Raw genomic sequence first — 27,798 nt, 5'->3', positions numbered from 1 at the left:
GCGAACCTACGCGCATGCGTACCTCCCTCCCCCTTCCTCGGGATCTTGCGGTGAGGATTTATCTTTCGGAAAGGATTAGAGAGAGAAAGAGAGACGCTGAGAAATATCTATTCCCCAGCTCTCCCCCCTGTCCCCCCCGCAACAAAAAAAAGGTTGTGGGAAAATGTCTCGTCAGGCCAATCGAGGTACCGAGAGCAAGAAAATGGTAATTCGAAATTCTGCGGTTACTGAGGCCGAAAGCAAGTGGAATGGAGTGTTTAATCTGTGAGCGCTGGGCCTGGTTTGGAGCTGTTGATCTAATTCAATGTATTTCCCAATGGCTGGGGCAGGCCCCTTCATACTTTGTTCCTGACAACCGCATCTAATATGCATCGAGATACGCCTATCGTGTTTTAAGTGTTCATCTTTCTTTGATATACCTTTTTTATTTCAATTCAATCAAATCAAATCCAATTCAGAGTCTCAACAAGTTGAGACATTCCCGATCCAAGCTGACAAGACAGGGCTCTCACCTCCTGTCTTGGGCTTGATCTTTGATATATCCTTAAGTATGTACAGAATAGGGAGTTTGCCTGAGCGCAATCATCCCCATCACTATCGGTAGTTCTGCCCTCATCTAATTCAGTCTTATCTTAGCCTTGTACAGTTTGATTAAGTACAAGATATTCTTTTTGCAATCTGATAAGGGTGGCATAACATTTAGCACTGCTGCCTCACGGCGCCAGGGACCTGGGTTCAATTCGAGCCTCGGGTCACTGTCTGTGTGGAGTTCGCACGTTCTCCCCGTGTCTGCGTGGGTTTCCTCTGGGTGCTCCAGTTTCTTCCCATAGTCCAAAGATGTGTCGGTTAGGTGGACTGGCATGCTAAATTGCCGCTTAGTGAAATGAAGATTAGCAGGGTAAATATGTAGGGTTACGGGGATCGGGCCTGGGTGGGATTGTTGCCGGTGCAGGCTTGATGGACTCCTTCTGCACTATGGAAATTCTATGATAGAAGCAACTTGCATTTATTTACAAGCTTGAAACCACATCATAAAAGTGCAGGTTCAAGTGAGTGTAATCATTTTCAAGTTCTAGTATTTCGGGGCCCATACATCTTCACTAAAAATTGAAACATAATATTGCATGTAAACCTGGTTTAAGACACTTCATGGGCTGTTTGTTAACAATCAGATCTGGCCTGTGAACACATTTTTGGTTGTTAGGGCTGGGTTGCCTGGGTATGTTGTGAAATAACAAACGATGATGATTTAGTCTATTGGACAGAAAAGACTTGTTTGGACATCAAAATGTTAAAGCCATTGATCGTTTGAAATAGAAATCAAGTTTGTTTACAAATCTTCCATTGAAATTAAAGCAATTTGACTGTAATCTTTGAACATGAATCCCAATTCATTATAACTGGAGAAAATCTTGTAACCTTCTCTGTTATGTCAACTTACTGATATAAACTATAACGTGACCCAGTTAGTTTTTCTGACTTTTCTACTCCTGTATTTGCTCAGTCCAGCCTTTTTGCTTCATGCATACCTAGCCAGCATCTGTATTTTTCCTTAAACACTTACTGTTTGTCATTCAGTTAATTTTGAATTTTTGTAAAGAAAGAGGTGCATTTTAAGCTTGTCAAATCTAATGTGTCTCAAATTTGAATAATGTTTGTAGGTATGAAAGCTGATCATCAGCATCTCCATTGCAATATTTTGGGTTGAGTGAGATGGGAAAATAGCACAAAAGTATTGGCAACCAAAGACCATTGTTTGTCACTTTTTAAGGGTTTAATTTAGATCTTTTTAACAGAATGTAAATAAGTAACAAACAAATTGAATCCCAGAAAAAATTACTTCAATGCAAGTATTGTATTTTTCATAGGGTAACTTTGAGACTTTCTTCTGCCCTTTTTGGAATGTAATGTACAGAGGATGTATTATTCTTAGGCAGTCCCTCAGTGTCGAGAATGACTTGCTTCCATACTAAAATGAGTTCTCAGGTGATTGAGGAGTACAATACTCGATGTACAGTCTCTGTCACAGGTGAGGCAGATGATTGGAGGAGCAGGCAAGTGGGGTGCCTGGGTTGTCACATGCTCCTTTCATTGTCAATGCTTGGCTTTAGCTTATTCTTGGCGACAAAACTCAGTGTTCAGCTTCTTGCTAAATGTTTTTCCTCCAGTTCGGACAGTCTTAGACCAGGCAATCCGAGGTGTCGGTGGGGATGTTACACTTTTTAAAGGATGCTTTGAGAGTGTCCTTGAAGTGTTTTCTTTGCCCTCTTGCCATAATAACATTCACTTTTTCTTACAAAATATTCTGAATCTGCTTTGTGGGTCATTAACTTGAACAATGATGTCAGTAGTATGAGAAGAAGCCTGCCCACTTTGAATATACAAGGAGCCTGATGGTTATTCGTGTAGATGTAAAAGCCCTTAAACTAAATAAAATGCACTAGTTTTAAGCATATGTCTGAGATTTTTTTCTGCCCCCCTCAACTTTTTCAGGAAGATTTAGTGAATTAGAAGAGGCCTTGAGCGCTGGTGATCAGTTTAGAAAAATAAAAAAATAATATGATGCTTTCACTGTTAAATTCATATTTTTAACTGAATAATGTTACAAAAGTTTTAAATAACTGTCACATGCAGACTAATTGTGATCATTTAGCTGTTGACAATTAGATTACTATCATAATTTTTGACATTTTCTTCCCATATATGTGAATCCATATCACACATCTGTCTGTCTATTGCTGCCTGTGTGGGCATGAAACAATGGCAGTCATAGTTATAAACCAGCTGCAGCACAAGTAATTCCTGATTTTTGATCTTTTTGGAAGAATCTTCATATTTCTTCAAATGGTAAATTATTTGTTTGGAACATAGTGTACTAACTTCGATAATTGTCCTGTTTATTTTATACCTAATGTCAGTGTATATATACTAATTTTCAGGACGGTTTTGAATTTGATAACTTGCAATTTTATCATTGGTTTCACCTGAGTCTTTTTCTGCACAGGCTAATCTGTGGCTGGAATTAAAACATAATATTCAGTCCTTTTATGTTAGTACTGTTTATCGTGTTTATCTAATGTTTGTGGCCCTGCGCACACAGCAACTAAATTACTGTGGCTAAAAGCCATAAATACCTGTCAAGTTTTTTTCTTGCATAGGTTATGGAGATTGGAGGGACAAAATATTGGCACAAGTTGAAGTATGTCAGCATAATGTTTGTTTATGAACTTTAAGTTTTAGGTCATTTTCGATAAGCACTGTCCATGCACGCATGATTTAAAAAAATAAATCAAGAATATGCTTTGCTGAAATTTCTATCAGTCAAAATTGATGAACTTCTCTAAACTTCATTAATCAATTCAGTACGTTCAGAACCAAATTCTCAATGTGTTGGGGTTAAAACTGATGAGTTACCTAATTTGCTGTATGTGCAGGATTGCAAGATCTTCTGTTATATTTTATCCAGATAATATATCATTTTGATGTGTACTTCATTGTGTACAAGTTTTGCTTTGTGTGATGTCACTAAATCTCAATTCTGTCTTTTTCCTGTCTCCTCTGCCTAACGCACTCATTCTATAGTACTGGTATTTGCCATTCATTTCACCTTCTGCATCTCTGCATCTCATGGTAGGTGTTAGGAATACTAATCTCTTTGAAAATGGGTTTGCTGCAATGCACGTTTTCATTTTGCTTTGATTTGCTTCATGGCTATCCCTGTGCAATGTAGAGTTTCTCCTTAAATTATGAAATGTGAAGTGAAGTTTGTAATGAGTTCAAAACCTGATTTGATTTGATGTTTTGCTGTGGGAATTAAGAAAATGAATTTGGTTAATTTACATTGAAATTGCTACATCAAGCCTATGAGAAATGTAGCTGTGATATGGAAACTACATTTCTGATTTAAGGAGAGTTTAAAAAAATCATGTGTGTATTCCTCCTCACTATCCTGCTGGAATGGTGGTGTGTATTTATTTGTAGATACCTTGAAGGAAAATATATGATTGAGTTTGGCTGTGGTCACCTGTGGAGTGAATGTGCGTTTGCAACTTCAGGTCTGGTAGCTGGAGATTATTTTTCCTGTTCTGAGGCCATCTATAATCCTAAAGCCATTGAACTTGTGGTGGGGTTTAAGAGGGCAAATGAACATGCATTTGTTTTGGGGAATCGAGATATTTTCTAGTTTTTTTTTCCAAAATTGACCACTTTTTGTTTTCTGTTTTATTGCCTCTCACAGAAATTAGAATTACTGGTAATTGGAGGAAACACTTCACCTGGTTACAGAATCGAATACAATAGAAGGAATCTTTTCACAATTTCCCTTTTTGTATGTGAGGGTAGGGAAAGAAGATGAGATGGAATGCAAGATTGACTTTAGGGTTACCCAATAACTCACTGAGTTTGAATGCATAGCCCAGTTAATTGAATCAAGGAGATCCTGTGATTCCTGGTTTAGAACTATAGAAAAGGCCATTTGTCCCATCTTGTCCATGCCAGTCCAAGGACACCCCAGGTGTCCTGTCTAATTTCACCTTCCTGATCGCTTCTCGGCCTTTTGGCTAAGATCAAGTGTAGTATCGGATCTGCACTTGGTTGAGGTCATGAGGTTACGCTGAGGCTTCATATGTTTCATATGAAGCAATTTTTAAAAGCGGCATCTCGGCCTTTTGGCTAAGATGCAAATGAGCCCAAGTCTTGGAGGAGGAACCTCCCCCTACTCCAATCAGCTTGGCTCATGTAGATCAGGCCCAGGACAGGGTGGCTTAGTCACCCGGCCTGTCTTGTCAGCCTGGATCGGAAATGTCTCAACTTGTTGAGACTCTGAATTGGATTTGATCTGATTGAATTGGAAAAGTATTAAAAAAAAACCCGGCTCATAGCCCTGTAGTTTACAGCACTTAAGGTGCAGATTCAGGTACTTGCTAAAAGAGTTTAGGATTTCTGCCTCCACCACCAACTTGTGCAGCGAATTCCCACTACCTCTGCATAAAAAGAAAATCTTCCTTATGTCCCCTCTATACCTTCTGCCACTTTTCTTGAATCTGTGTCCCCTGGTTCTGGAATTCTTCGCAAAGGGAAACAATTGTATCCTGTCCACTCTATCTCTTCCCCTCATAATTTTGAATATGTCAATCAAGTAATCCTTCAGCCTTCTTTGTTCCAAGGAAAATAACCTCAACCTATCCAATCTCTCCTTATAGATACACTTTTCTATCCCTGGCAACATTCTTATAAGCTTCCTCTGCACTCTCTCCAGAGTAATTATGTCCTTTCTGTAATGTGGTGACCAGAACTGCTGAGTTAATTAATGTAAGAGTTTTAACAACACCAGGTTAAAGTCCAACAGGTTTATTTGGTAGCAAATACCAAATAAACCTGTTGGACTTTAACCTGGTGTTGTTAAAACTCTTACTGTGTTTACCCCAGTCCAACGCCGGCATCTCCGCATCATGAGTTAATTAATGTCAGACATTCGGCAGTACGATTGGGTCAGAGGGGAAAGTATTGGGGAGGGTTTCTACATCACATTGTTGTTCAGCTTCTTGGTGAGGATTGGATTAGGATTCCCAATGATGTCCCATGATTAATTAGCCTTCCAGTGCTTAATGTTGACACTTGTTTATAACCAATGACCACTTTGGTAAATTGCTGAATGGTGACCAGCGCCAGGAAACTGTACCAAATGCAGGAAGGGGTGAAGTGAAATATCAGCCGCAATGCTGCATTTAGCCTTTGTTTGCTGCACTTCAGATCTTTGTGATGATCGTTTAGAGCATAATGAGTTGAGTTCATTAAATAATACTGCAACAAGTAAAAAAACAAATGTTTATAGCAGTAACACATTCTATGATCTCATTGATCTAATATTGTTATTAATTGAAACACTCAGCAAGCGAATAAAATCGTGATCATATTGAAATTGTGGCAATCCTGCTACTGATCTGTGCTAATCACTTGATTTGTCTTTCAGTTTTGGTGCTCATCAATGCTTATTGTATAGTATGTGTTTAATAGGCTTCAACCTTACTCATCTCCATTTATGGGAACATTTTGCACCAATGACACTTTAAATGAGCGGGGAAAAAGTAACAAACACGAGTTTAGACCAAACATGCCAGTGGCATTTTCTGACTAATGCAGGGATATAAATTTCTCTCTGACCCTCTTACATTAAAAAAAACAATAATTTGTGTATTTTGTTATGACTGCTTCCTACAACACTTCCCTCATCACACATTGTTATAACACCACAATCCTCTGACTTAACATCCACATTCATTCCCATGAAATATATATATGCATGTTATCTCAAATACACAAGACAATGTCACAATTGGAAGAAAATATTAATGCTTCCTTATTTTGCTATTTGGGAGGATTACATTTCTAATGGGCAACTCCCTTTGTAATAGTTGAGTCATTTACCTGGAATATTTAACTTCTAGCAGCCGTGAAACTGGAATACTACTTTTGAAATTGTATTCTGGTAGAGTTAATATGATATGTAAATAAAAATGTTTTATGCTGTAGATTTCAAAGCCAATCACATTTCTTAAGTTGCTCCAATTTCTTGCGCTAACCTGCATTAGTGATGCTGTGGTGGTAACCAACTGTTGATTGAATTGCTCAACCTGAACATTTGTCCTTTGCAGAAATTCATTAAAAATGCATAGAATTTTGGCCAATTATTCGCATTCTTTTTTTTCTGTATGGCTGAGGGGGTGGTATGCTCAGTGTTGAGGTTAATATTCCATTCAGTGACTGTATCTGGCTCCGTGTGAATGCTTGTGATGCCACTATAATGGATCCCTCATGGCAGAAGTTCAGTATGTGGGTGATGGTCTGCCTTGGATGGCCACAGTCACAATTTTAGCTGTTCCTCATATTCTGTTTGTGAAGCAAGTGAAACATCTTCCCTGGCTCATCTTCAATTGGTTGAGGATTGGTCAGATATTCCATAGAAGTTTGAAAGTTGGGACTTGACCCTCGCGTCAGTTACCAGGTTGCAGTTATTGATGTTTGCAGTCAACCAGGAGGTGTGCCATCGAGAGGTAGGACAATCGCATTTGTAGATGTATTTTGTGTTCCATTAGAGGCTATAGGATTTCAGATGAGTACAAGAGATTTTTTTGAGGTCCTGTGTCAATGTGAGTGCCTAGTTGCCAGTGCGCCGGCGGTGTTCTTTGAGGACAATGTTTTATTTGCTTGGGAATAACCTTCATGACTTCCTGGAGGTGAAATCTACCATGGTTGTATGGCACGGTTCCTGAGTAGCAATGATGAGTTTAGCGAGGGACATTTTTCCCCTTTGAAAATAAACTAAGTTTCAAAGCCATCACTAAGGTTGTGTAATTCAATCTCCACAACATTGACCTTTGCCTCAACCACAGACCATCTGCTGCTGAAAATCTTATTTGTCCTTTTGTCGCCATCAAACTTGATTGCTCCCATCATCCAGAAAGTTGCACAAGAACAGACCAATGAATTTTGAGGTATAGGGACCAAGCAGACTGCGTGGAAATAGGGCAGTGACTGAGGAAAATTTCAATAAATCAAAAGATGAAAATTTACATGTGCAGTTTATTGCATATGTTAATATCAAAATTTGAACATTTCTTAATTCTATTTCATCATTTGTTTAGTTGACAATACGCTTGACACAATGGCGGTGTTTATTCAGTTTTGTGGCAATTTATTAATGCATGAAAGTTGTTAACAAGGCTCACTTGTGATACACACTTAATAAACAATAGTGTAACTGAAGTATTGAATGAACACGATTATATAAACTAGTTTGACCTGACCTATTGTTTTTCAATATTTCAGGGCAGTAATTAATGATTATGAAGCAGTGTCTACTTACAGACATTAGACAATACCTTTGATTTGATTTATTATTGTCACATGTATTAGCATACAGTGAAAAGTATTGTTTGTTGCTATACAGACAAAGCATACCGTTCATAGAGTAGGAAACGAGAGAGTCTAGTCTTACAGTCATAGCTAGGGTGTAGGGAAAGATCAATTTAATGGAAGGTAGGTCCATTCAAAAGTCTGACGGCAGCAGGGAAGAAGCTGTTCTTGAGTTGGTGACCTCAGACTTTTGTATCTTTTTCCCGACAGAAGAAGGTGGAAGAGAGAATATCTGGGGTGCGGGGGTCCTTAATTATGCTGGGTGCTTTGCCGAGGCAGCGGGAAGTGTAGACAGAGTCAATGGATGGGAGGCTGGTTTGCGTGATGGATTGGGCTACATTCACGGTCTTTTGTAGTTCCTTGGGCAGAGCAGGAGTCATACCAAGCTGTGATAAAACCAGAAAGAATGTTTTCTATGGTGCATCTGTAAAAGTTGATGAGAGTCGTAGTTGACATGCCAAATTTCCTTGGATCAGTAGAAAACTTCAGGAAGGAAACAGAAAATTAAAATTATGTTTGTGTTTATTTTGTATTTAGTGAAGGCTGTTTCCCATCTCCCACTTCCTGTCCATTTATTCTGTTGGCTAAAGGTGACCTCTTAGGTGGTTGTATCCAATATGTTCCTTGTAATTAATGTAATAATTGGTTAGTTGGTCAAGGAGTATTTCTTGTTAGACAAGTTCCTGATGGCCACAGTGTTCAACAAACCATTTTGATTTTTGAGGGTAAGAGCTATAGAGGTTGTTGATGCAGCTCTTGGTGTTTCTGAATGTTTTGCTCAACTTCTCTTGCTTCCTCCACAGAATTCAGAGCTATTTACTCTGACCTATGGAGCTCTTGTTACCCAGCTGTGTAAAGATTATGAAAATGATGAGGATGTCAATAAGCAATTGGATAAAATGTAAGTGTATTTGAAAACTTAAGTCACTATGCATTGGGCCAACAGTTCCTTTTGTACTTGCCAGACTTACTTTAATCTTCCCTTTCCAATGTAAACGATTTATCTTCTACACTAAACTTTTTCTGTCATTGATAGCACAAATAAGTACAGTTTGTTGTAATTAGGTTAAAATGTAATTTGTAATCCAGTGAAAAATCTTGCACTGCATGAAAGCGGTATATGGCTTTATTGTTTTTCAGAATTAATATTCTTTACACAATGCATGGAGTCTCGCCCTTACTGAGAACAGTAAAAATGATGCATTGAATTATTAAATGATTAACAATAGATTGTAGAACAGTGTTCCATCTGTTTCATTGTGTCACAGGTTCTTTATTTTAGCATTCAGATTTTCATTAAGTCACAAGCTCCATGTGTTAAGATTATATTTGCACCTGTCATCTCACTTTTCATAATGTCTGCTTTTATGATATATAGTCAGTTCCATTTGGATAAATATTATATCCCATATCCAAGAAGTGCTTGATGTCCATTCTGACGCACACCAGTTTGTTAGCTTCAGACTGAACTACTGATTTGATTTAATGTATTATTGTCACATTTATTGGTATACAGCGAAAAGTATTGTTTCTAGCACACTATATAGACAAAGCATACCTTACCTAGGGAAGGAAAGGAGAGAGTGCAGAATAGTGTTACAGTCAAAGCTAGGGTGTAGAGAAAGAGCAACCTAATGCGAGGTAGGTCCATTCAAAAGTCTGATGACAGCAGGGAAGAAGCAGTTTTTGAGTTGGTTGGTATGTGACCTCAGACTTCTGTACCTTTTTTCCCAAAAGAAGAATGTGGAAGAGCGTATGTCTGGGGTATGTGGAGTCCTTCATTATGTTGGCCGCTTTTCCGAGGCAGCGGGAGTGTAGACAGTGTCACTGGATGGGAAGCTGGTTTGAGTGATGGACTGGGCTTCATTCTCCACCTTTTGTAGTTTCTTGCTGTCTTGGACAGAGCAAGAGCCATACCAAGCTGTGATACAACCAGAAAGAATGCTTTCTATGGTGCATCTGTAGAAGTTGGTGAGAGTTGTAGCAGACATGCCAAATTTCCTTAGTTTCCTGAGAAAGTAGAGGCATTGGTGGGCTTTCTTAACTATAGCGTTCGCGTGGAGGGACCAGGACAGATTGTTGATGTTCTGGACACCTAAAAACTTGAAGCTCTTGACCATTTCTTCCCAGTGTTGATGTAATTTAGTACAAAGTAGGACAGTCTGAATCATGTAAACGTAAGACAACATGCACAAGCGAGTTTTATCAGTTCAGCTGTTTGATTCCTCTACCGTTGAACTGCACTTGGGGTATATTTGGGCGTACAGGGAAATGCCACTCTTCCTTAATGGATAATAGAAAGTGGCAGGAAATCAATACCTAAGTTTTGGGTGATTTACGAAAGGTTACGGCAATCGCCTAAACATGGGAATGAAAACCAGTGGAACAGAAATTACATCATCAAAATTTGACCTTTCTAGGTTGAGAGATTACTTTGTCAAAATTGGTGTTGATTGCGATGGGGTGATCTTAAAGTTTTGATCTCTGAAAATTTGATGAATAGTTGGGAAAGTGTGATTAAGTGGGTTTTGATCTATGAAATACCATTGGTGAACCAAGGTTGTTTTGTTATAGCATAGGTAGTTTCCCCACTCAGAAAAAACTTATTATGAAAAGCCTGATCCTGGATTCCCTCGCACCTTCTCCCTTCCCCTTTGTTGTTCCTATGAAATGATTTTTAAATACCTGCCTACTGGTCTTCATAAGACTTTAAAAATCATTTTAAGTGGCAGTAACTATTTTGTAATTCATGCTATGCCCTATTTGTATGTGTACAATTTTAGAGAAGTGAAATTTTGTTTCTTCACTAATGCAGTTTAGCATGAAAAGTGAAGGCAGCTGGATGAGAGCAGTTTAAATTGGTGAAGGATTTGGAATAATGGCAAAGCACTGATGTTTTAAGTTACCAAAAGTTCAATATTTAAAATCGCAACAGCTCTATTTTATTTTGATTGTTTGAGAAACCAAGGTGAAAGTTCAAGGCACAGCTCAATAAATTCAGAGTTAAATTGGGACATAGTGTTACATTCAGTTTAGATTTTTTTTAAGAATTGAAGGAAAGTGAAAAGGAACTAGAAACTCTGCATTCCATTTTTTCATTAGTTCGTGGGATGTGGGCATTGCTGGCTGGGCCAGCAATTATTGCCCATCCATAAGGGCATTTAAGAGTCAACCACATTGCTGTTTACAACAAAGCTAATTCCATAAGACATAGGTTTTGTTTATTCTGACTACCTGACTGGCATGACCATTATGCCTTGGATTTTTTGTCTCAATTTGTGTTGCTGATAGCAGTTATATGTTTTGGCAACAAAAATTGTTTTCCCACGTAGAATGTTTCACTAAGAATGTTACGAAATGTATGCACATCAAATTTAAAGGACAGGACCTGTTTAAAGCAAATATTTTCTGCTAAATGAACAATATTGGTTTACCTTGTATTTCAAAATAGGGGCTACAACATTGGTGTCAGACTTATAGAAGATTTTTTAGCTCGTTCTAATGTTGGAAGATGCCATGATTTCCGTGAAACTGCAGATGTAATTGCAAAGGTAAATTACAAATTTAGCATGGATTAAGTCAAATTAAACCTGCTTTCAATTTATATGACCAACTCACAGCAACAGGTAAACAGAGCATGAAATGAGCAAAACTATTAGAAATTGTAAAGCAATAATAAACTTGGAAAAATAAAACTGCTGCAGAATCATGCTGTGGGAATCGATGCAAACAGGATGGAAAACTCAACAGACCATTTAAAAAGGTCTATTGACCTTGGGTGGGAATTTCCGGTCTTGGAGCAGACGTGGCCAGAAAATCCCACCCTGCATTTTAAATGCTAGCATTTGAGCTGTTGTGAAGAATGAAATAGTGGTCAATGGTTCAATATTATAACCTATCCCTGTAAAACCAACAACTTAAAAATAATTCCCAGTGACCAGTGGAAAAGAATTCCACAGTATTTCCACTTTTAAGGCTTTTACTGTACATGCAAACTAAAATCAGCATTGACTAAACATTACATAGTAGGCAACTATTACTCTAAACCACAGAATGCTTATTGATGTCTAATCATGACTACACCATATAAATATGTTACAGCACGCTCTGCAGAATTGGAGTCTTTACAGGAAACAGTTGAAAGTCACTCCCACCTTCCAATGGGTGCATTTCTCGTTTTGCTGAGTCATAACATCCAATAACCTTTGAAAGTCCTTTCCCTCAAATCTCTGAGTGTTCCCAAATGAACCCCCAGCAACATGGTTTATACCAATGATTATTCCCTGGAGGAAACTTTGAGTCCCAAAATATGCAAGTTTTCCATCTCTTCAAAGAAGGAACATCTTCTTACCCGCATTCTATCTTGTGGATAACAGAAAAATTAGCCTTTTCCATCTGCAGACTGCAATAACTGCTCCTTGACTGCCTGGGGCTTTCTTTCTCTCTGCTCAACGTCTTTGAGACAGTATGTCTGCAAAAGTAAAAACACCTGCCTCTCCCTTTGTACTGGGGTGTTAAATCTGGTATGTTTGTATGCATATATTTCAGTCGCGTCCGGCCTAGGCCTCTGGTCCCCATGGTAACTAAGCAAGCTGGTTGTTGGGCAGAAATTGTAACACATGCCTCTCTTATTCTCTATTGTACCTTAAATTAGAGAGACAGGCAATAACCATCTTAGTAAACATTGGATTCATAACACACAATTCCAAGCGTTGGCTGGAATTTGCCAGCTCCATACCAAATGCAATGCTGTAATTACTATAGTTTGGATTATTTGGCTTGCTATACTAGCTGGATTATCAAAATTGGAAGGATCCCAGTTGATATATTTAGATGGGATGATCTCAGAATGGAACTTTGGTTCAAAAGACCGTAACTTTTTACTTTTTTTTTGAAAACATGAAGGAACAGAGTCACAGGGCTGCTAATTAGTTTTAACAACAAACATTTATTGAACATGAGAAATTTTATTTGCCCCCCCCCCCCGCCAAAACTCCAGATGATTCTTGTACAGTGAGCCATCTTGTTTCACTAAACTCTGGCTTCCAACAAGTGATTTGAAATTCAGCTTTCAAAAAGACACACTTTCAAATCTTCTTTTCTTTTAAACAATGCTTGCCCCCAGTTGCTTCTATCAATCCCTTCAAGATTATTTTGTCTTGACTGCACGAATTCTTCACAATAGCTTTAACTATTGATGCCCAGACTGTATTAAGATAGCACCAAACTTTTGATTTACCTCCGAAGTCTGCTTTCCTACTTTAAATCTGGTTGCTGCAGTTGTCTCTTCGATTCAGAACACTTTATCTTTTCCATTGAATTCTCCTGAACAGTATCTTGTTCACCTTGGGTCTCTTTTTCCTTAACTTCATTTTTCCTAAGACATTTGTTCTGTCCCAATTCCCCGATTGTCTGGGCTTTATCTGGTTGTTTGGGAAGGCTGCCTTTTTGCAGCCCCCTTGTCCTGTCCAGCTTTTCTTCTGGTTAAAGTCCAACAGGTTTATTTGGTAGCAAATGCCATTAGCTTTCAGAGCCCTGCTCCTTCGTCAGATGGAGTGGATATCTGGATATCCAACGCCGGCATCTCCACGTCATCAGCTTTTCTTCTGACAGAGCTGAACAATGTTCACTCCCTGGCCTCCTAACTTCAACTGCAATATATTCACCTAAAAACTAAAGTCAAAAAGTCTTCCTATCTTAAAAATACTCCTGGTTGTTAAGCAATGACTTCTACTTCTCCACAGCTTTTATATACTTTTCACACCCTAACCCCTGTAAGCACAATAGAAACACAGTTTGAATTGAAACTAAAACCCCCACACATACAAACACCTTTGTCCAGCATGAATCTAACTTTAGCTTTACTTTCCTTACACCGAAACACTAAATCACACCTACTTAAAACTATACCTTATTTTGAATATTTTAACAATGCAAATTTAAATCCCTTAAAACTACCTTTGTTTTCCTGACAGTGGTAATATTCAATTTGGATTTCATTGGATTTTGCAATGTATTATAATGTAAATTTTATTGAAGTTGTTAATTTTATGCTTCAAATTCTGTGATTATTTGTATTACTTAATGACTATCTGAGACATCCTGTTACATGGTCATTGACACAGAAGAAAGGGGTTTTAAAATTTGGTTCACGGAGAGTGAATGGTTGGAGGAGTTCTACATGGCTCTTCCATGTTCCAGCATTCCTGCATGGGCTAAATTTGCTCTGCTTCCAGGTTTTTATGGCAGCAATTGCTAAGGTGATCAGGTTATTATATAGGTTACTTATTTCTCTGGTTATTTGTTAACTTCCCTTGTGAAAGTTATTGGGCCAAATTTTGTGGTCAGCTGTGAGAAAATATCACCACACTGACAACTAACTGCCCATATGTTTTTCATGTGCTCTTCAGTCACAGAATTGTTCTGGCACAGATGGAGGCCATTTGGCCCATAGTGTCTGCATCGGTTTTTTTATGATGGGGTGATGAGGGGTAGTACAAAAAGAGTCTTGAATTGAAGACGTTTTCAAATCCTCAGTCTGATTCAGCAGAAGGTTCACCAAGCCGATTCCTAGGATGAAGTGGTTGTCTCATGAAGAAAAGTTGAATAGGTTGGGCCTATACTCATTAGAGTTTAGAAGAATGAGGTGTGATCTTATTGAAGCATATAAGATCCTGAGGCTGTTTGACAGGGTAGATGCTGAGAGCATGTTTCTCATTGTGAGGGAATCTAGAACCAAGAGTACAGTTTGAAAATCAGGGGTCTTCCATTTAAGAACGCGATGAAGAGGAATTTCTTCTTTCAGAGGATCATTAGTCTTTGGAATTCTCTTCCCCCGAGACAGTGGAGTCATTGAATATATTCAAAACTGGGTTTGATAGATTTTTGATTTCGAAGGCAGTCAAGGGCTCAAGGAAAGTGGAGTTAAGGCTCCAGTTAGATCAGCCATGATCCCATTGAATGGTGGAGCAGGCCTGAGGGGCCAAATGGTCTACTCCAATACCTTTTTCCTATGATCTTTTCCAATCAGTGCCGCAACATCCAAACGCCATCTGTGAGCAGACCCAACAGGTATTGATATGCATAGTCTTAAAGCAGGATGTATAAATTTACAGGAAGAAATCAAGATTGGGAAAAGAAAGTTGGCATTACAAGAGAAAAGTAAGAGATAGGAAAAGTATAATAAAATAATCATTTTAATTTAAAAGAACCACTCCATCAGTAACCTCCGAATGAATGAGGCTCCAAACTTGTAAAATTAAACTTTCTGGGCAAAGAAGTTGTTTTGACAGTAATTATCATTTGCTGCACTGTCAAAAATCCATTTAGACTCAAATGCACAAGCCCTAACCTCTGGCTGTTTTAATGGGTAAGGACCCCAAATTCACATTTTTGCATGTATTTTAATGCTGATGATCTGTCACAGCCTTTGGAGGAGCATGCAAACTTAGACTGCAACTTCTGGTTTCTAACATTTAATCATGCATGTATGTGACGTGCATGCTTCAGAGGTTCCTGTCATCGTTATAATGGAGACACGTTAGTTTCACTTTTTTTAATGCATACTCCAAGCCTTTATTTTATTGATGGTATAAAGTCGTTAAAGGTGCTTTGCATTTTAATATATTTTGTAAATTAACAGGTTGCTTTTAAAATGTATCTGGGTATAACTCCCAGTGTGACCAACTGGAGTGCAGCTGGTGATGAATTTTCATTGATTCTGGAAAATAATCCACTTGTGGACTTTGTGGAATTGCCAGACAACCATTCAAGCTTGATCTACTCTAATCTACTCTGTGGAGTTCTGAGAGGTGCATTGGAAATGGTAAGCATTGTGAAATATCCTTAACAAAAAAATCAATCCATTAAATAGAAATCAATAAAGAAGAAGAGGTGACAGCCCATGATGGGGCGTATCCCTTTTTAATATTCTTTTAATCAAACAAATAAACAATGTGTGTGTGTGGGGGGGGGGGGGGGGGGGTGTAGTAGTGACAGCGCCAGTGGAGTAATATATTTATACTATTTTAAGAAAAATAAAAATTGATAAATTAAACAAAAATGGTAGGGGTGTCAGCTCTTGGGGTAAGCATTTTGATATCTTTGTGCAATTTACACCATAATGCTCATCTCACTAAATCTGTATTGCATAGGTGTTTGTTTCAGTAATGGACCTTTTATTATCATCATTATTATTCGTGGTATCTCTGTCTTGGGAGACGAAGGACTGAAAATCCATAATATATATCAGTTTGAGTTACCAATAGCCAAAAATAGGGAGCTAGGCAATAAATTAAAAAATAAAGAAATGTCTTATCGGGAAGGAAACCTGCCATCCTTACCTGGTCTGGCCTACAGGTGACTCCAGACCCACAGACATATGGTTCACTCTTACATGTCTTACAAATGTAATTGACTCTTACATGCACTCAGTTGTATTCGATCATGACAAAGGAAACAAAAAGCAATGGAACTGGATGGACCACCCAGCATTGACCTAGGTACTAGAAATGGCAACAGCAAACCTAGCCCTGTCGACTCTGCAAAGTCTTTCTTATTAACATCTAGTCAAGCAACAACCTGATGTAGTCGTACTCACAGAATCATACATTAAAATCATGTCCCAGGCACAACCATCACCATTCCTGGGCATGTCCTGTCCCATAAGCAGAACAAACCCAGCAGAAGTGGTGACACAGTGGTATAAAGTTGGGAGGAGTTGCCCTGGGAGTCCTCAACATTGATGAGGACATTGAAATCCTCATCAAAATTGAAGTCTCATGCCACCAGGTCAAGCATGAGCAAGGAAACCCCCTGATGATTGCAACATACGGTCTCCCTTGACCACCGCACAGTCCTTGTGGAGGTGAAGTCCTGTCTTCACATTAAGGATACCCTCCATCATGTGGTGTGACACTACCGCAGTGCTAAATGAGATACATTTTGAACAGATCGAGCAACTCAAGATTGGTCATCCATGAAGCGCTGTGGGCCAATATCAGCAGCAGAATTGTACGCAATCACGATCTGTAACCTCGAGGCCTGGCATATCCTCCACTCTACCATTCCAACCATGGGATCAACCCTGATTCAAAGAAGAGTGCAGGAGGGCATGCCAGGAGCAACACCAGCTGTCCACCTGGTGAAGCTGTAACACAGGACTACTTGCATGCCAAACAGCATAAGCAGCAAGTAATAAATGGAGCCAAACGATTCCACAACCAACAGATCAGATCAGACTCTACAGTCATGCCACTTTCTGCCATGAATGTTGGTGGACAATTAAACAAATCATTGGAGGGGGAAACTCCACAAATATCCCCATCCTTAAGTGATGGAAGAACCCAGCACATCAGTGCAAAAGATAACGTTGAATCGTTTGCAACAATCTTCAGCCAGAAGTGCCGAGTGAGTGTTCCATCTGTCTCCTCCGGAGGTTCCCAGCATCATAGATGTCAGTCTTCAGCCAATTCAATTCATTCAGTGATATCAAGAAGCAGCTGAAGGCTCTAGATACTGAAAGGCATTGGCCTTGACAATATTCCAGCAATAATACTGAATACTTGCTGCACCCTAGATGAGCTGTTCCAGCACAGCTACAACACTGGCATCTACCCGGCAATGTGGAAAATTGCCCACATGTGTCCTGTACACAAGAAACAGGGAAAAATGCAACCCAGCCAATTACCTCCCCATCAGTGATGGAAGGGGTCATCAACTCAGCAATAACCTGGTCATAGAGGCTCAGTTTGTGCTCCACTATGGTCACTCAGCGCCTGACCTCATTACAGCCTTTGTTCAAACATGGACAAAAGAGCTGAATGCCAGAGGTGAGATGAGAGTGACTGTTCTTGAATTAGGGCAGCGTTTGATCAAGTATGGCATCAAGGATCCATAGCAAAACTGGAGTCAATGGAAATCGGGGGGAAAACCCTTCACTGGTTGGAGTCCTACCTGACACAAAGGAAGATGATCGTGGTGTTTGGAGGTCAATCATCTTGGGTCCAGGATATCATGGCAGGAGCTCCTCAGGATAGTACCCCAAGCCCAACCATTTTCAGCTGCTTCATCAATGACCACTTTCCATTATAAGGTCAGAAATGCGGATGTTCATTGACTACACAAATGTTCAGTACTACTCGCAACTTCTCGGACACTGAAGCTGTCCATGTCCAAATACACCTAGACCTGGACAATACCCAGGCTTGGGCTAACAAGTGGCAAGTAACATTCACACCAGGCAAGTGCCAGGCAATGACCATCTCCAACAAGAGAGGATCTAACCATCACCCCTTAACATTCAATGCCATCGCTAAATCCCCCACTGTCAACATCCTGGGGGTTAGCATTGACCAGAAACTGAACTGGATTAGCTTTATAAATACTATGGTTACCAGAGCAAGTAACTCCCCTCCTGACTCCCCAAAGCCTATGCACCATCTCAAAAGACAAGAGCAGCAGATACCTGGAAACATCACCTAGAAATTATCCTCCGCGTTACTCACCATCCTGACTTGGAAATATATTTTGTTCCTTCACTGCTGGGTTAAAATCCTGGAATTCTCTTCCTAACAGTATGTGGGTGTACCTACAACTCAGGAACCTTCTGAAGGGCAACTAGGGATGGGCAATAAATTCTGGCCTAGCCAGTGGTGCCCACATTCTGTAAACAAATTTTTAAAAATGGACCTCAAAATGTAGGAATCCAATCCAGGATTACTCCCAGTGCCATGTGTTTGTGAAATCAGCAAGAGGAGAACAGACAAGATGAATGTATGGCTGGATAGATGGTGTAGGAGAGAGGTAGTTAAATTGCTGAGGCATTGGGACCAATACTGGAGAGGTTGGACCTGTACAGGCTGGACTGATTGCACCCCAGCCAGTCTGGGCCAATATCCTGACAGGAGTATTCACTAGTACTGTGATGGAGGGTTTAAACTGGATGGGCACCTGAGTGGGGAGGCATGAAAGGGAGGCAAAGAAAGAAATGAAAGATAAAAAGGCAAAAGTGGAAGGCAGAAAAAACGAGGGCTAGCAGCAAATAGCGCCCAAGTACAAAAATAGACGTGTAAAAATGAGAGGTCAAAAGGCACTGTATCTGAATGCACAGAACATTCACAATAAGGTGCACAAATGGATGAAAACAGTACGATATTACGATTATGGAGACATGGCTGTAAGGTAACCAAGACTGGGAAGTGAACATTCAACGGTATTTGATATTTAGGAAGGACAGTCAACAGGAAAAGGAAGTGGGGTGACGTAGTTAGCAAAGTGCAATAGTGAGAAAAGGTATTGGCTCAGAAAATCATGATGTTGAATTAGTCTGGTTGGAGCTAAGAAGCAACAAGGGGAGAAAAACATTAGTGGGAATTACCAATATACCCCCAAACAGTAGTGGTACGGTAGGGCATGGCATTAAACTGGAAATTAAGGATGCGTGTAGCAAGGGTTCTACATAATCAGGAATTACTTTGTGTTGGTTGTCATCTTCCAAAATTCTGTAGAGTCTGGAACAGTGCTCTCAGATTGGAGGGTGACCAATGTAACCCCACTATTTAAGAAAGAAGGGAGTGAGAAAACAGGGAATTACAGACCAATTAGCCTAACATCATTAGTGGGGAAATGGTGAGGAGCATGTTAAGAGGCTTCAAGGCCACTTAGACAAGTTCAGTGAATGGCAAACACATTGCAGATGCGGTATAATACGAGAGTCTATTTGAAACAATATAAATACAGGATACTTAGATAAAAGCAATGGGATTAGACAAAGTCAGTATAGACTTATGAAAGAGAAATCATATTTGACAAACCAACTGGAGTGTTTTGAGAACTTAAATAGTTAAGGAATGAAAATAGAAATGGTGTATGTGGATTTTTAAAGTTTCACATAAAAGGTTAGTATGCAAATGGTGGTAATAGCATGGATTCAGAATTGGTTAGCAAACAGAATAGCAATACATAGCCCTTTTTCAAAATGGCAGGCGATGATGACCTGTGGTGCCACAGGGATCAGTGCCTTGGCCCCAGCTATTCACAAGTTTGCTAACGACACAAAACTGGATCAGAATGTGAGTAGTGAGAGCATGTTAGGAGGCTTCAAGGTGATTTAGACAAGTTCAGTGAATGGCAAACACGTTGCAGATGCAATATAATCCCTACAGTGCAGAAAGAGGCCATTTGGCCCATCAAGTCTGCACCAACAATAATCCTACCCAGGCCCTTTCTCCGTAACCCCACATATTTACTCTAACCAACGCATCCCGGGATACTAAGTAGCAATTTAGCATAGCCAATCAACCTAACCTGCACATCTTTGGACTCTGGGAGGAAACCCACACAGACATGGGGAGAATGTGCAAACTCCACAGACAGTGACCCAAGCCGGGAATCGAACCCAGGTCCCTGGAGCTGTGAGGCAGCAGTGCTAACCACTGTGCCACCGTGCTGTCTGTGGCTAACTGTGATGTTATCCATTTTGGTAGGGAAAACAGCGGCAGAAAATTTAAATGATAATCGATTGGGAAATTTGATATGCAATGATACCTGAGGTGTCCTCATGCACCAGTCACTGAAAGCAAACAAGCATGCAGGTGTAGCAAGCAGTTAGGAAGGCAGATAATAAGAACATAATAACTAGGAGCAGGAGTAGGCCATCTGGCGCTTTGAGCCTGCTCTGCTATTCAATAAGATGATGGCTGATCTTTTCTTGGACTCAGCTCCACTTACTCGCTCGCTCACCATAATCCTTAATTCCTTTACTGGTCAAAAATTTTTCCTTGCCTTAAAAACATTCTATGAGGTAGCCCCACTGCTTCACTGGGCAGGGAATTCCATAGATTCACAATTCTTTGGGTGAAGAGGTTCCACTGCAACTCAATCCTAAACCTGCTCCCCCTAATTTTGAGGCCATGCCCCCTAGTTCTAGTTTCACCTGCCAGTGGAAACAACTTCCCTGCTTCTATCTTATCTATTCCCTTCATAATCTTGTATGTTTCTGTAAGATCTCCCCTCATTCTTCTGAATCCTAATGAGTATAACCCCAGTCTACTCAGTCTCTCCTCATAAGCCAACCCTCTCAAGTCCGGAATCAACCTAGTGAATCTCCTCTGTACTCCCTCACATGCCAGTATATCCTTTCTCAAGTAAGGATACCAAAACTGTGCACAGTACTCCAGGTGTGATCTCACCAGCACCTTATCCAGCTTCAACATAACCTCGCTGCTTTTAAACTCCATCCCTCTAGCAATGAAGGACAAAATTCCATTTGCCGCCTTGATTACCTGCTGCACCTGCAAACCAACCTTTTGTGATTCGTGCACAAGGACACCCAGATCCCTCTGCACAGCAGCATGCTGCAAATTTTTACCATTTAAATAATAGTCCATTTTGCTGTTATTCCTACCAAAATGGGTGACCTCACATTTACCAACATTGTACTCCATCTGCTAGACCCTTGCCCATTCACTTAGACTATCTATATCCCTTTGCAGACTTTCAGCGTCCTCTGCACATTTTGCTCTGCCACTTATCTTAGTGTCATCTGCGAATTTTGACACATGACACTTGGTCGCCAACTCCAAATCATCTATATAAATTGTAAACAATTGCAGTCTCAACACTGATCCCTGAGGCACACCATTAGTCACTGATTGCAAACCAGAAAAACACCCATTTACCCCCACTCTTTGCTTTCTGTTAGTTAACCAATCCTCTATCCATGCTAATACATTGCCCTTAACATTGTATACCTTTATCTTAACAAGCAGCCTTTGGTGCGGCACCTTGTCAAATGCCTTCTGGAAATCCAGATACACCACCACAGATTCCCCATTGTCCACTGCGCACGTGATGTTCTCAAAGAATTCCACCAAATTAGTCAAACATGACCTGCCCTTCATGAACCCATGCTGTGTCTTACCAATGGGACAATTTATATCCAGATGTCTCGCTATTTCTTCCTTGATGATAGATTCAAGCATTTTCCCTACTACAGAAGTTAAGCTAACCGGCCTATAATTACCTATAATTATATCATAAGGGACAATTTTGAGCCTACACTCTGCGGGAATGGCAGCACATGCTCAAAATCTGGCTAGTATGACATCACACTTTACAACAGGTCTACATACAAGTGCCATTGGTGGGAAACATTCTGCTTTTCACTCTAGAACCAATACTCTACTCTGGCCATTTGTTTGATAACATTTCACCCATAGCCTGTATTGCAAGAGGATTTGAATACAGGAGCAAGGATGCCTTACTGAGCTCTAGTTTAAAGTTTATTTTATTAGTGTCACAAGTAGGCTTACATTAACACTACAATGAAGTTACTGTGAAAATCCCCGAGTTGCCACGCTCTGGCGCCTGTTCAGGTACACTGAGGGAGAATTTAGCATGGCCATTGCACCTAACCAGCACGTCTTTCGGACTGTGGGAGGAAACTGGAGAACCCAGAGGAAACCCACGCAGACACAGGGAGAACGTGCAAACTCCACATAGACAGTGACCTGAGCGAGGTATCAAACCCAGGTCCCTGGCGTTGTGAGGCAGCAGTGATAATCATTGTGCCACCGTGCTGCCTCTACAAGTCCTTGGTGAGACCACACCTGAATATTTTATGCAGTTTTGGTTTCCTTGCCTAAGAAAGGATATATTTGCCATAGAGCAGTGCAGCGAAGGTTCACCAGATTCCTCGGATAGCAGGATTTTTGTATGAGGAGAGATTGGGTCAACTCGACCTGTATTCACTGGAGTTTAGAAAAATTAGAGGGAATCTCTTTGAAACATAATGCTAACAGGGCTGGACAAACTGGATGCAGGGATGATGTTTCCTCTGGCGGGGGAATGTCTAGAACAGGAGGTCACAGTCTCAGGATACAGGGTAGACCATTTAGGACTGAGGTGAGGAGAAATTTCTTCACTGTGTGTGGTAAACCCTTGGAGTTCTCTATCACAGAAGGTAGTGGGGGCCAAGTCACTGAGTATATTTAAGAAGGAAATAGATTTCAAAAGGCATCAAGTACTATTGGGAGAGAACAGGTATTCTCCGATCTCGCCCACAGATTCTCTAGTCCAGCTGCAGTAAATGGAGTTTTGGCTGGGTGCCAGATTGTCTGTTCTCGCTGGCAGTGGTGGTGGGGTGAATGAGATTGGTGTTGACATGGATCAGCCACAATCACATTGAGGCGGTGCAGGCTCGAGGGGCTGAATGGCCTACTCTTATTTTCTATGTAGATGGAAACCTGATGCAGTAAAGTTAATGTTGTAATATTCAATACATTAGGTGGCCAGAAGTAAATTGAACATGGGTTAAAACTAAAATAAACAGCTGTAAACTCTGCCAAAACCACTAACTAGTTGAATCAACAGTACTGTGTATTCTCTCTTTAACTGTTTCTGTATTGTCAGGTTCAAATGGCAATTGATGTGAAATTTGTCCAGGACATACTCAAGGGTGACAATGTGACAGAAATCAGAATGAAATTCATTAAAAGGATTGAAGAAAATCTTCCAGCTGGAGAAGAATAGCATTTCATAGTGCAGTATTTTCCTGGACAGTAAGAAGACATTCTCTCAATACTGTAGATTGTTGCATTGTGAAGTTTGTTTATTGGCAAAAGTTTGACATTTAAAAGAGCAGGAATGGAAATTAATTTATTTGCCATGGAATTTACCTAAAGAGACTCCTTAAACTGAATACAGCGGTGCATTCCTGTGCTCAAGCCCTTCCACCTTTTTTGAGATCATATTCATAAGTTTGTGTTTTTCTGTAATCTGTATTTCTGTGGATTACAAATTTCTGTTTGGGGTCTGTGAAATAAAAATGCTCCTTCACCTGTTCTTCAGACATAAACCCCATGGGTTACTGTTTAAGAATGCAATGTTATTATGTACGAGATGGCTATTGCTCCCTCTGCTCCACCCTATCTTATTTTACAGTCAAAACCTTCTCAGAATGCCTAAGAACCATATCATGAACATGTACCTTTGTTTCTGGTTGCTGACATCGTGGATTTGTGGAATTTTATGCTGGTTGTAATGTGGAGATGTATGGGACTTGAAGAAACCTTGAAGGCCACCTTAAAATGGTAAATGTTGGAAATATATTCAGAGAAAGGACAGGTTACATATGTTTTGGGAAGCTTGGTGGAGTTTTACCATTTTTAGTATTTTCATTGTTTCTGGTATTTGGATTTTTTCTTCTCTATTAGTATGGTTGCTAAGCTCATTGACGGTGCTTTATATCCTGCATCATGGAGATCTGATTCTGCTTCTACATTACGTTGCTTTGCTGAGAATTGAATTTGGTATAGATTCTACTCCAGTGTAAATCTTATCCCCCAATTCTAAGAATTGAGATGGTCCAACTAAATAACAAACAGATCTATGAATTTTTTTCACAGTAATGCTCCAAAGTAAGAGCATCCCACACATCCCTTCCTAGTGACACATTATATAATCTTGTTTGGATTATAATGATGGTACAAAGCTGCAACGTTGAAAGTGGGTGTGTGAATGCAACTAGGGTGACACGACTAGGGGGTTCCAAATTGTTTTGAGCAAATACTGTAATCCATAGTCTGACTCTGGAAGGCTTATTATTTTCTGCTTGGTTGTGGTAGATGCAGGAAATGTTTCAACAGAAAGCTAAGTATGCTTTGAGAGTTCAGAATTTAACACATTACCCATTTCCAAGACTGCATCGTTGGAGTGTACAAAATGCTGAAATCAGTTGCTGGGAAGAGTGATGGCATGGTGGCACAGTGGGTAGCACTGCTGCCTCACAGCGCCAGGGACCCAGGTTCAATTTCAGCCTTGGGTTACTCTCTGTGTGGATTTTGCACATTCTCCCCATGTCTGCATGCGTTTCCTCAGGGTGCTCCGGTTTCCTCCCACACTCCAAAGATATGCAGGTTAGGTGGATTGGCCATGTGAGGGGGATTCGTGGGGTAAATACATGGGGGTTGTGGGGATAGGGCCTGGGTGGGATTGTTGTCGGTGTAGACTCGATGGGCTGAATAGCCGCTTTCTGCATCGTAAGGATTCTATGACTTTATGGGTCCATGATGTAATTAACTTGTTTATCTTTTGAAATGTTTCTGATCTGGCAATTGCTTTTACAGGTGTAACTTAAAGTGCAAATTAGAACATAGTACTGGCATTCTAATATATTCTGTTGTTTCTAACTCTGAATCTCATTGTCTAACATTTCATGATGTTGAAAATGTGCATATTTACTTATCCGTGTGTAATAGTAGGCCAGTGAAAGGTGAATGGAAAATGCACTTGTTCAAGTTCTCAAGAGGAGAAGAAAGAGAAATGTGGTTCAAATTCCAAGAACCAGATTTAGTTGATATTTTTCACTGTACCCATGTCATTCTTTTTAATAGCACTCGGTTAATTAGTTGTTGCCTGATGGAGAAAGAAAAAGTTTTCATTGAAATTATTTCTTTAGAAGCAATGTACTAATATGCCCCTTTTCACTTAATATTATGCTGCAGTATAATATTATACTTGGAGGATCCAGATCTGTGGACAAAATGAGAGGGGGCTTGTAATAAAACTGAAACAAGCATGATATTTCTGCTTACATGCAACTTGGAGAATTTTCTAACCTGCAAAGATTATTGAAAAAATATTTTTGAAATTTACAATCACTGTCCAGTTCCCCATGAATATGAACACTAGATTTAGTTAGGAATATACTTGTAGCTATTTTGTTCATTTATTATAGGTTCTGCCTGCACTAGAGTTAATTTGAAGCTAAGCCAGTTTGCTTTTGAAGGATGAAAATGAAATTAATGATGAAACCCACAGCCCACCAAACCTGCCTCCAGAACTGAAACCTTGGTTCAAATCAAAAGCAGTAAATGTGCAGCATTGCACTATGCAGGGGATGTAACATTTAAAATGTGAATTTAATAGCTAATAAATATAAAAAGTTGTATCAGTTGTACTATTTTAAGATAATTAAAACTTTCTTCAAGGGACATAGTAAAACGCAACATGAACTGGAGGAAGACATGTGGCTGATGGCCCACTAATATCATTTATTTTTTAATCTAGAAACTTTCAATATTTATCCAACAAAATTATATTGAAATGCATGAACAAAGTTTTCATCAACAAACTCCGCTTTACAATAAAAATTAAATTACTCGAAGGATATATTTTATCAATGAGATTTAAGGCCATATCTAAAATAGTTTACCAATGTATCGAAGATCTCCAGTGAAAAAAGCTCCACTTCTCAAGCTTCCTTTTATACATAATACACAATTTGCTTTGGAGTTCATTTGGTCTTTTGAAGGAAAAGAAGAACATTAGTACGTTTCTAAGTTAAGGGTGAAATTTCAAAAGATATATGGATGCCAGTAAGTCTTATTGGCCCAGTTAATTAGGAGCAACAATCAATAAAATAAACTAAGTCACCTGAGCAGATGCATTGAGGAAGAGTGTTGTGCAAAGATTGTACGGTGCCCTGGTCAAATTATAGCAATGTCTCCTGATGGTATAAGCAGGACATGTTCAATCCTTTGAAGTGATGTATTTAATTCTCCAACCACGGAAGAATGTTTTACTTTATCTTTGTACAGTTGTTATCAAATTAATGATGGTTTCTGGCTCAGTACCGGAAGAAGAAGCAAAGCCATTCAATTCAAATAAAAACCTTTTTGTGTGATTTGTTCAAGTCTATATTGTTGACAACTCTTTTTGAATTAAACTAAAGTTATTTAAATTCATTGAGTCCTAGTCATTTTTAAAGGTATGTTGCAACTTACATTAAAGAGCAGTTTCCATCCTTCAGAGATAGTTGGGCCAGAAAACTTAAGATGGGCGAAAGGGAAAACAATGTGTTGTTTTTTATCAGGTACAAATTATTTTCTACTGATCGAGTTAGGTAAATTTAACTACTGTTAAAATTATGTTTTGTGTTATTACTATTTGCTTGTTTTTAAAATTTGGATACACTTACAATTTGAACCTGGTCAAAAACCAGTCATTTTACACTTTCCAAAGACAATGATCATATGAAACACCATAAAAAAACTTGAAAAGAAGTCTCCTTTCATTGCCTACCGCACTACCCATTTAACTAGAAATCTGGGCAAATTTGAACGGTAGAGAGCCTACTCACCACCAAAGTTGGTTGGAACACAAAAGCCAAAATTAGCTGGGTCTTTAAACTAGAACCAAGTAAATCATAATGATGTAACCGGGTTAAATAAGGAGCTCTCCATTAGATTTCAAGCTGGAGGTAGTTTTAAGTTTTACCATAAACTTTGTTTGTCTGGGTTGTGAATAAAATATGCATTCCTGGTGGCTGTCTGAAGTTTGTCATTACAGAGAACCATTCGGAGACAAACGTTTTTTAACATATGAGGACATTATACTTGTAAAGCAAATGGAAATCACTTGACACTTCGTGAAAACAGCTGGAAGTAATGTTCAAAATTGGATTCTTATCTAGTTTTTATTATGTAACTCAGGTGAGGTGCAGTCCACATGCCTAAAAACTCCTCTGGGCAAGCAACATTTCTTACAACATATGATCCAAAAAATGTCATTGTATGAAAGATATGAATTTTGGCAACCAGCTTGAGTTCTTTATCTTGGTTCTGAAGAACTGGCAGCTGGAAATACTGGTGGTTAAATATAACCAAATGCCCAAATTGTGGACCCTTGTTCATGTTTGCTATTACTAAAAAAAAATGCAAAGCGTGGTATTATTTTGCAGCAGGTGTAAGTTAAAAATAGAATGTAAATTATTTAGATGAATTTTCTGCTACTGTTAATGTTCACTTTTAATAAGCTTAATTTGTAGTTTGTTGATGAAGTGTCAAACTGCAAGTGTCTATTTACCACAAGTTTAAGATGAGA

The 27,798-nt window shown here is 39.4% G+C and overlaps 1 protein-coding gene and 1 pseudogene across 2 annotated transcripts; both read left to right on the top strand.

Annotated features, from left to right (window-relative positions):
- Positions 1–26,659, top strand: LOC144509303 (trafficking protein particle complex subunit 3). 2 transcript variants are annotated; one of them, XM_078237946.1, is made up of 6 exons: positions 40–205; positions 3,583–3,630; positions 8,718–8,815; positions 11,366–11,465; positions 15,557–15,739; positions 23,326–26,653. In XM_078237946.1, the coding sequence occupies exons 1-6, from the start codon at positions 164–166 to the stop codon at positions 23,443–23,445; spliced, it is 591 nt and encodes a 196-aa protein (XP_078094072.1). In that variant the 5' UTR covers positions 40–163; the 3' UTR covers positions 23,446–26,653. The 2 variants fall into 2 exon arrangements, with proteins under 2 accessions (XP_078094073.1, XP_078094072.1); XM_078237947.1 differs by lacking the exon at positions 3,583–3,630 and having other exon boundaries at positions 1–205; positions 23,326–26,659.
- On the top strand, positions 4,540–4,744 carry LOC144509594 (U2 spliceosomal RNA; annotated as a pseudogene).
- Positions 26,660–27,798: the final 1,139 nt, after the last annotated feature.

The sequence above is a fragment of the Mustelus asterias genome, chromosome 21 (assembly GCF_964213995.1).
Source record: "Mustelus asterias chromosome 21, sMusAst1.hap1.1, whole genome shotgun sequence".
NCBI lineage: Eukaryota > Metazoa > Chordata > Chondrichthyes > Carcharhiniformes > Triakidae > Mustelus > Mustelus asterias.
This window is presented reverse-complemented; position numbering and strand designations above follow the sequence as displayed.

Excerpts from the sequence above, each read along its gene's own strand:
- LOC144509303 (XM_078237946.1), top strand. The coding sequence starts at position 164 with ATGTCTCGTCAGGCCAATCGAGGTACCGAGAGCAAGAAAATG. Across the intron at positions 206-3,582 it reads GTACCGAGAGCAAGAAAATG|TACTGGTATTTGCCATTCAT; the intron begins GTAATTCGAAAT and ends CTCATTCTATAG. Across the intron at positions 8,816-11,365 it reads AATAAGCAATTGGATAAAAT|GGGCTACAACATTGGTGTCA; the intron begins GTAAGTGTATTT and ends ATTTCAAAATAG.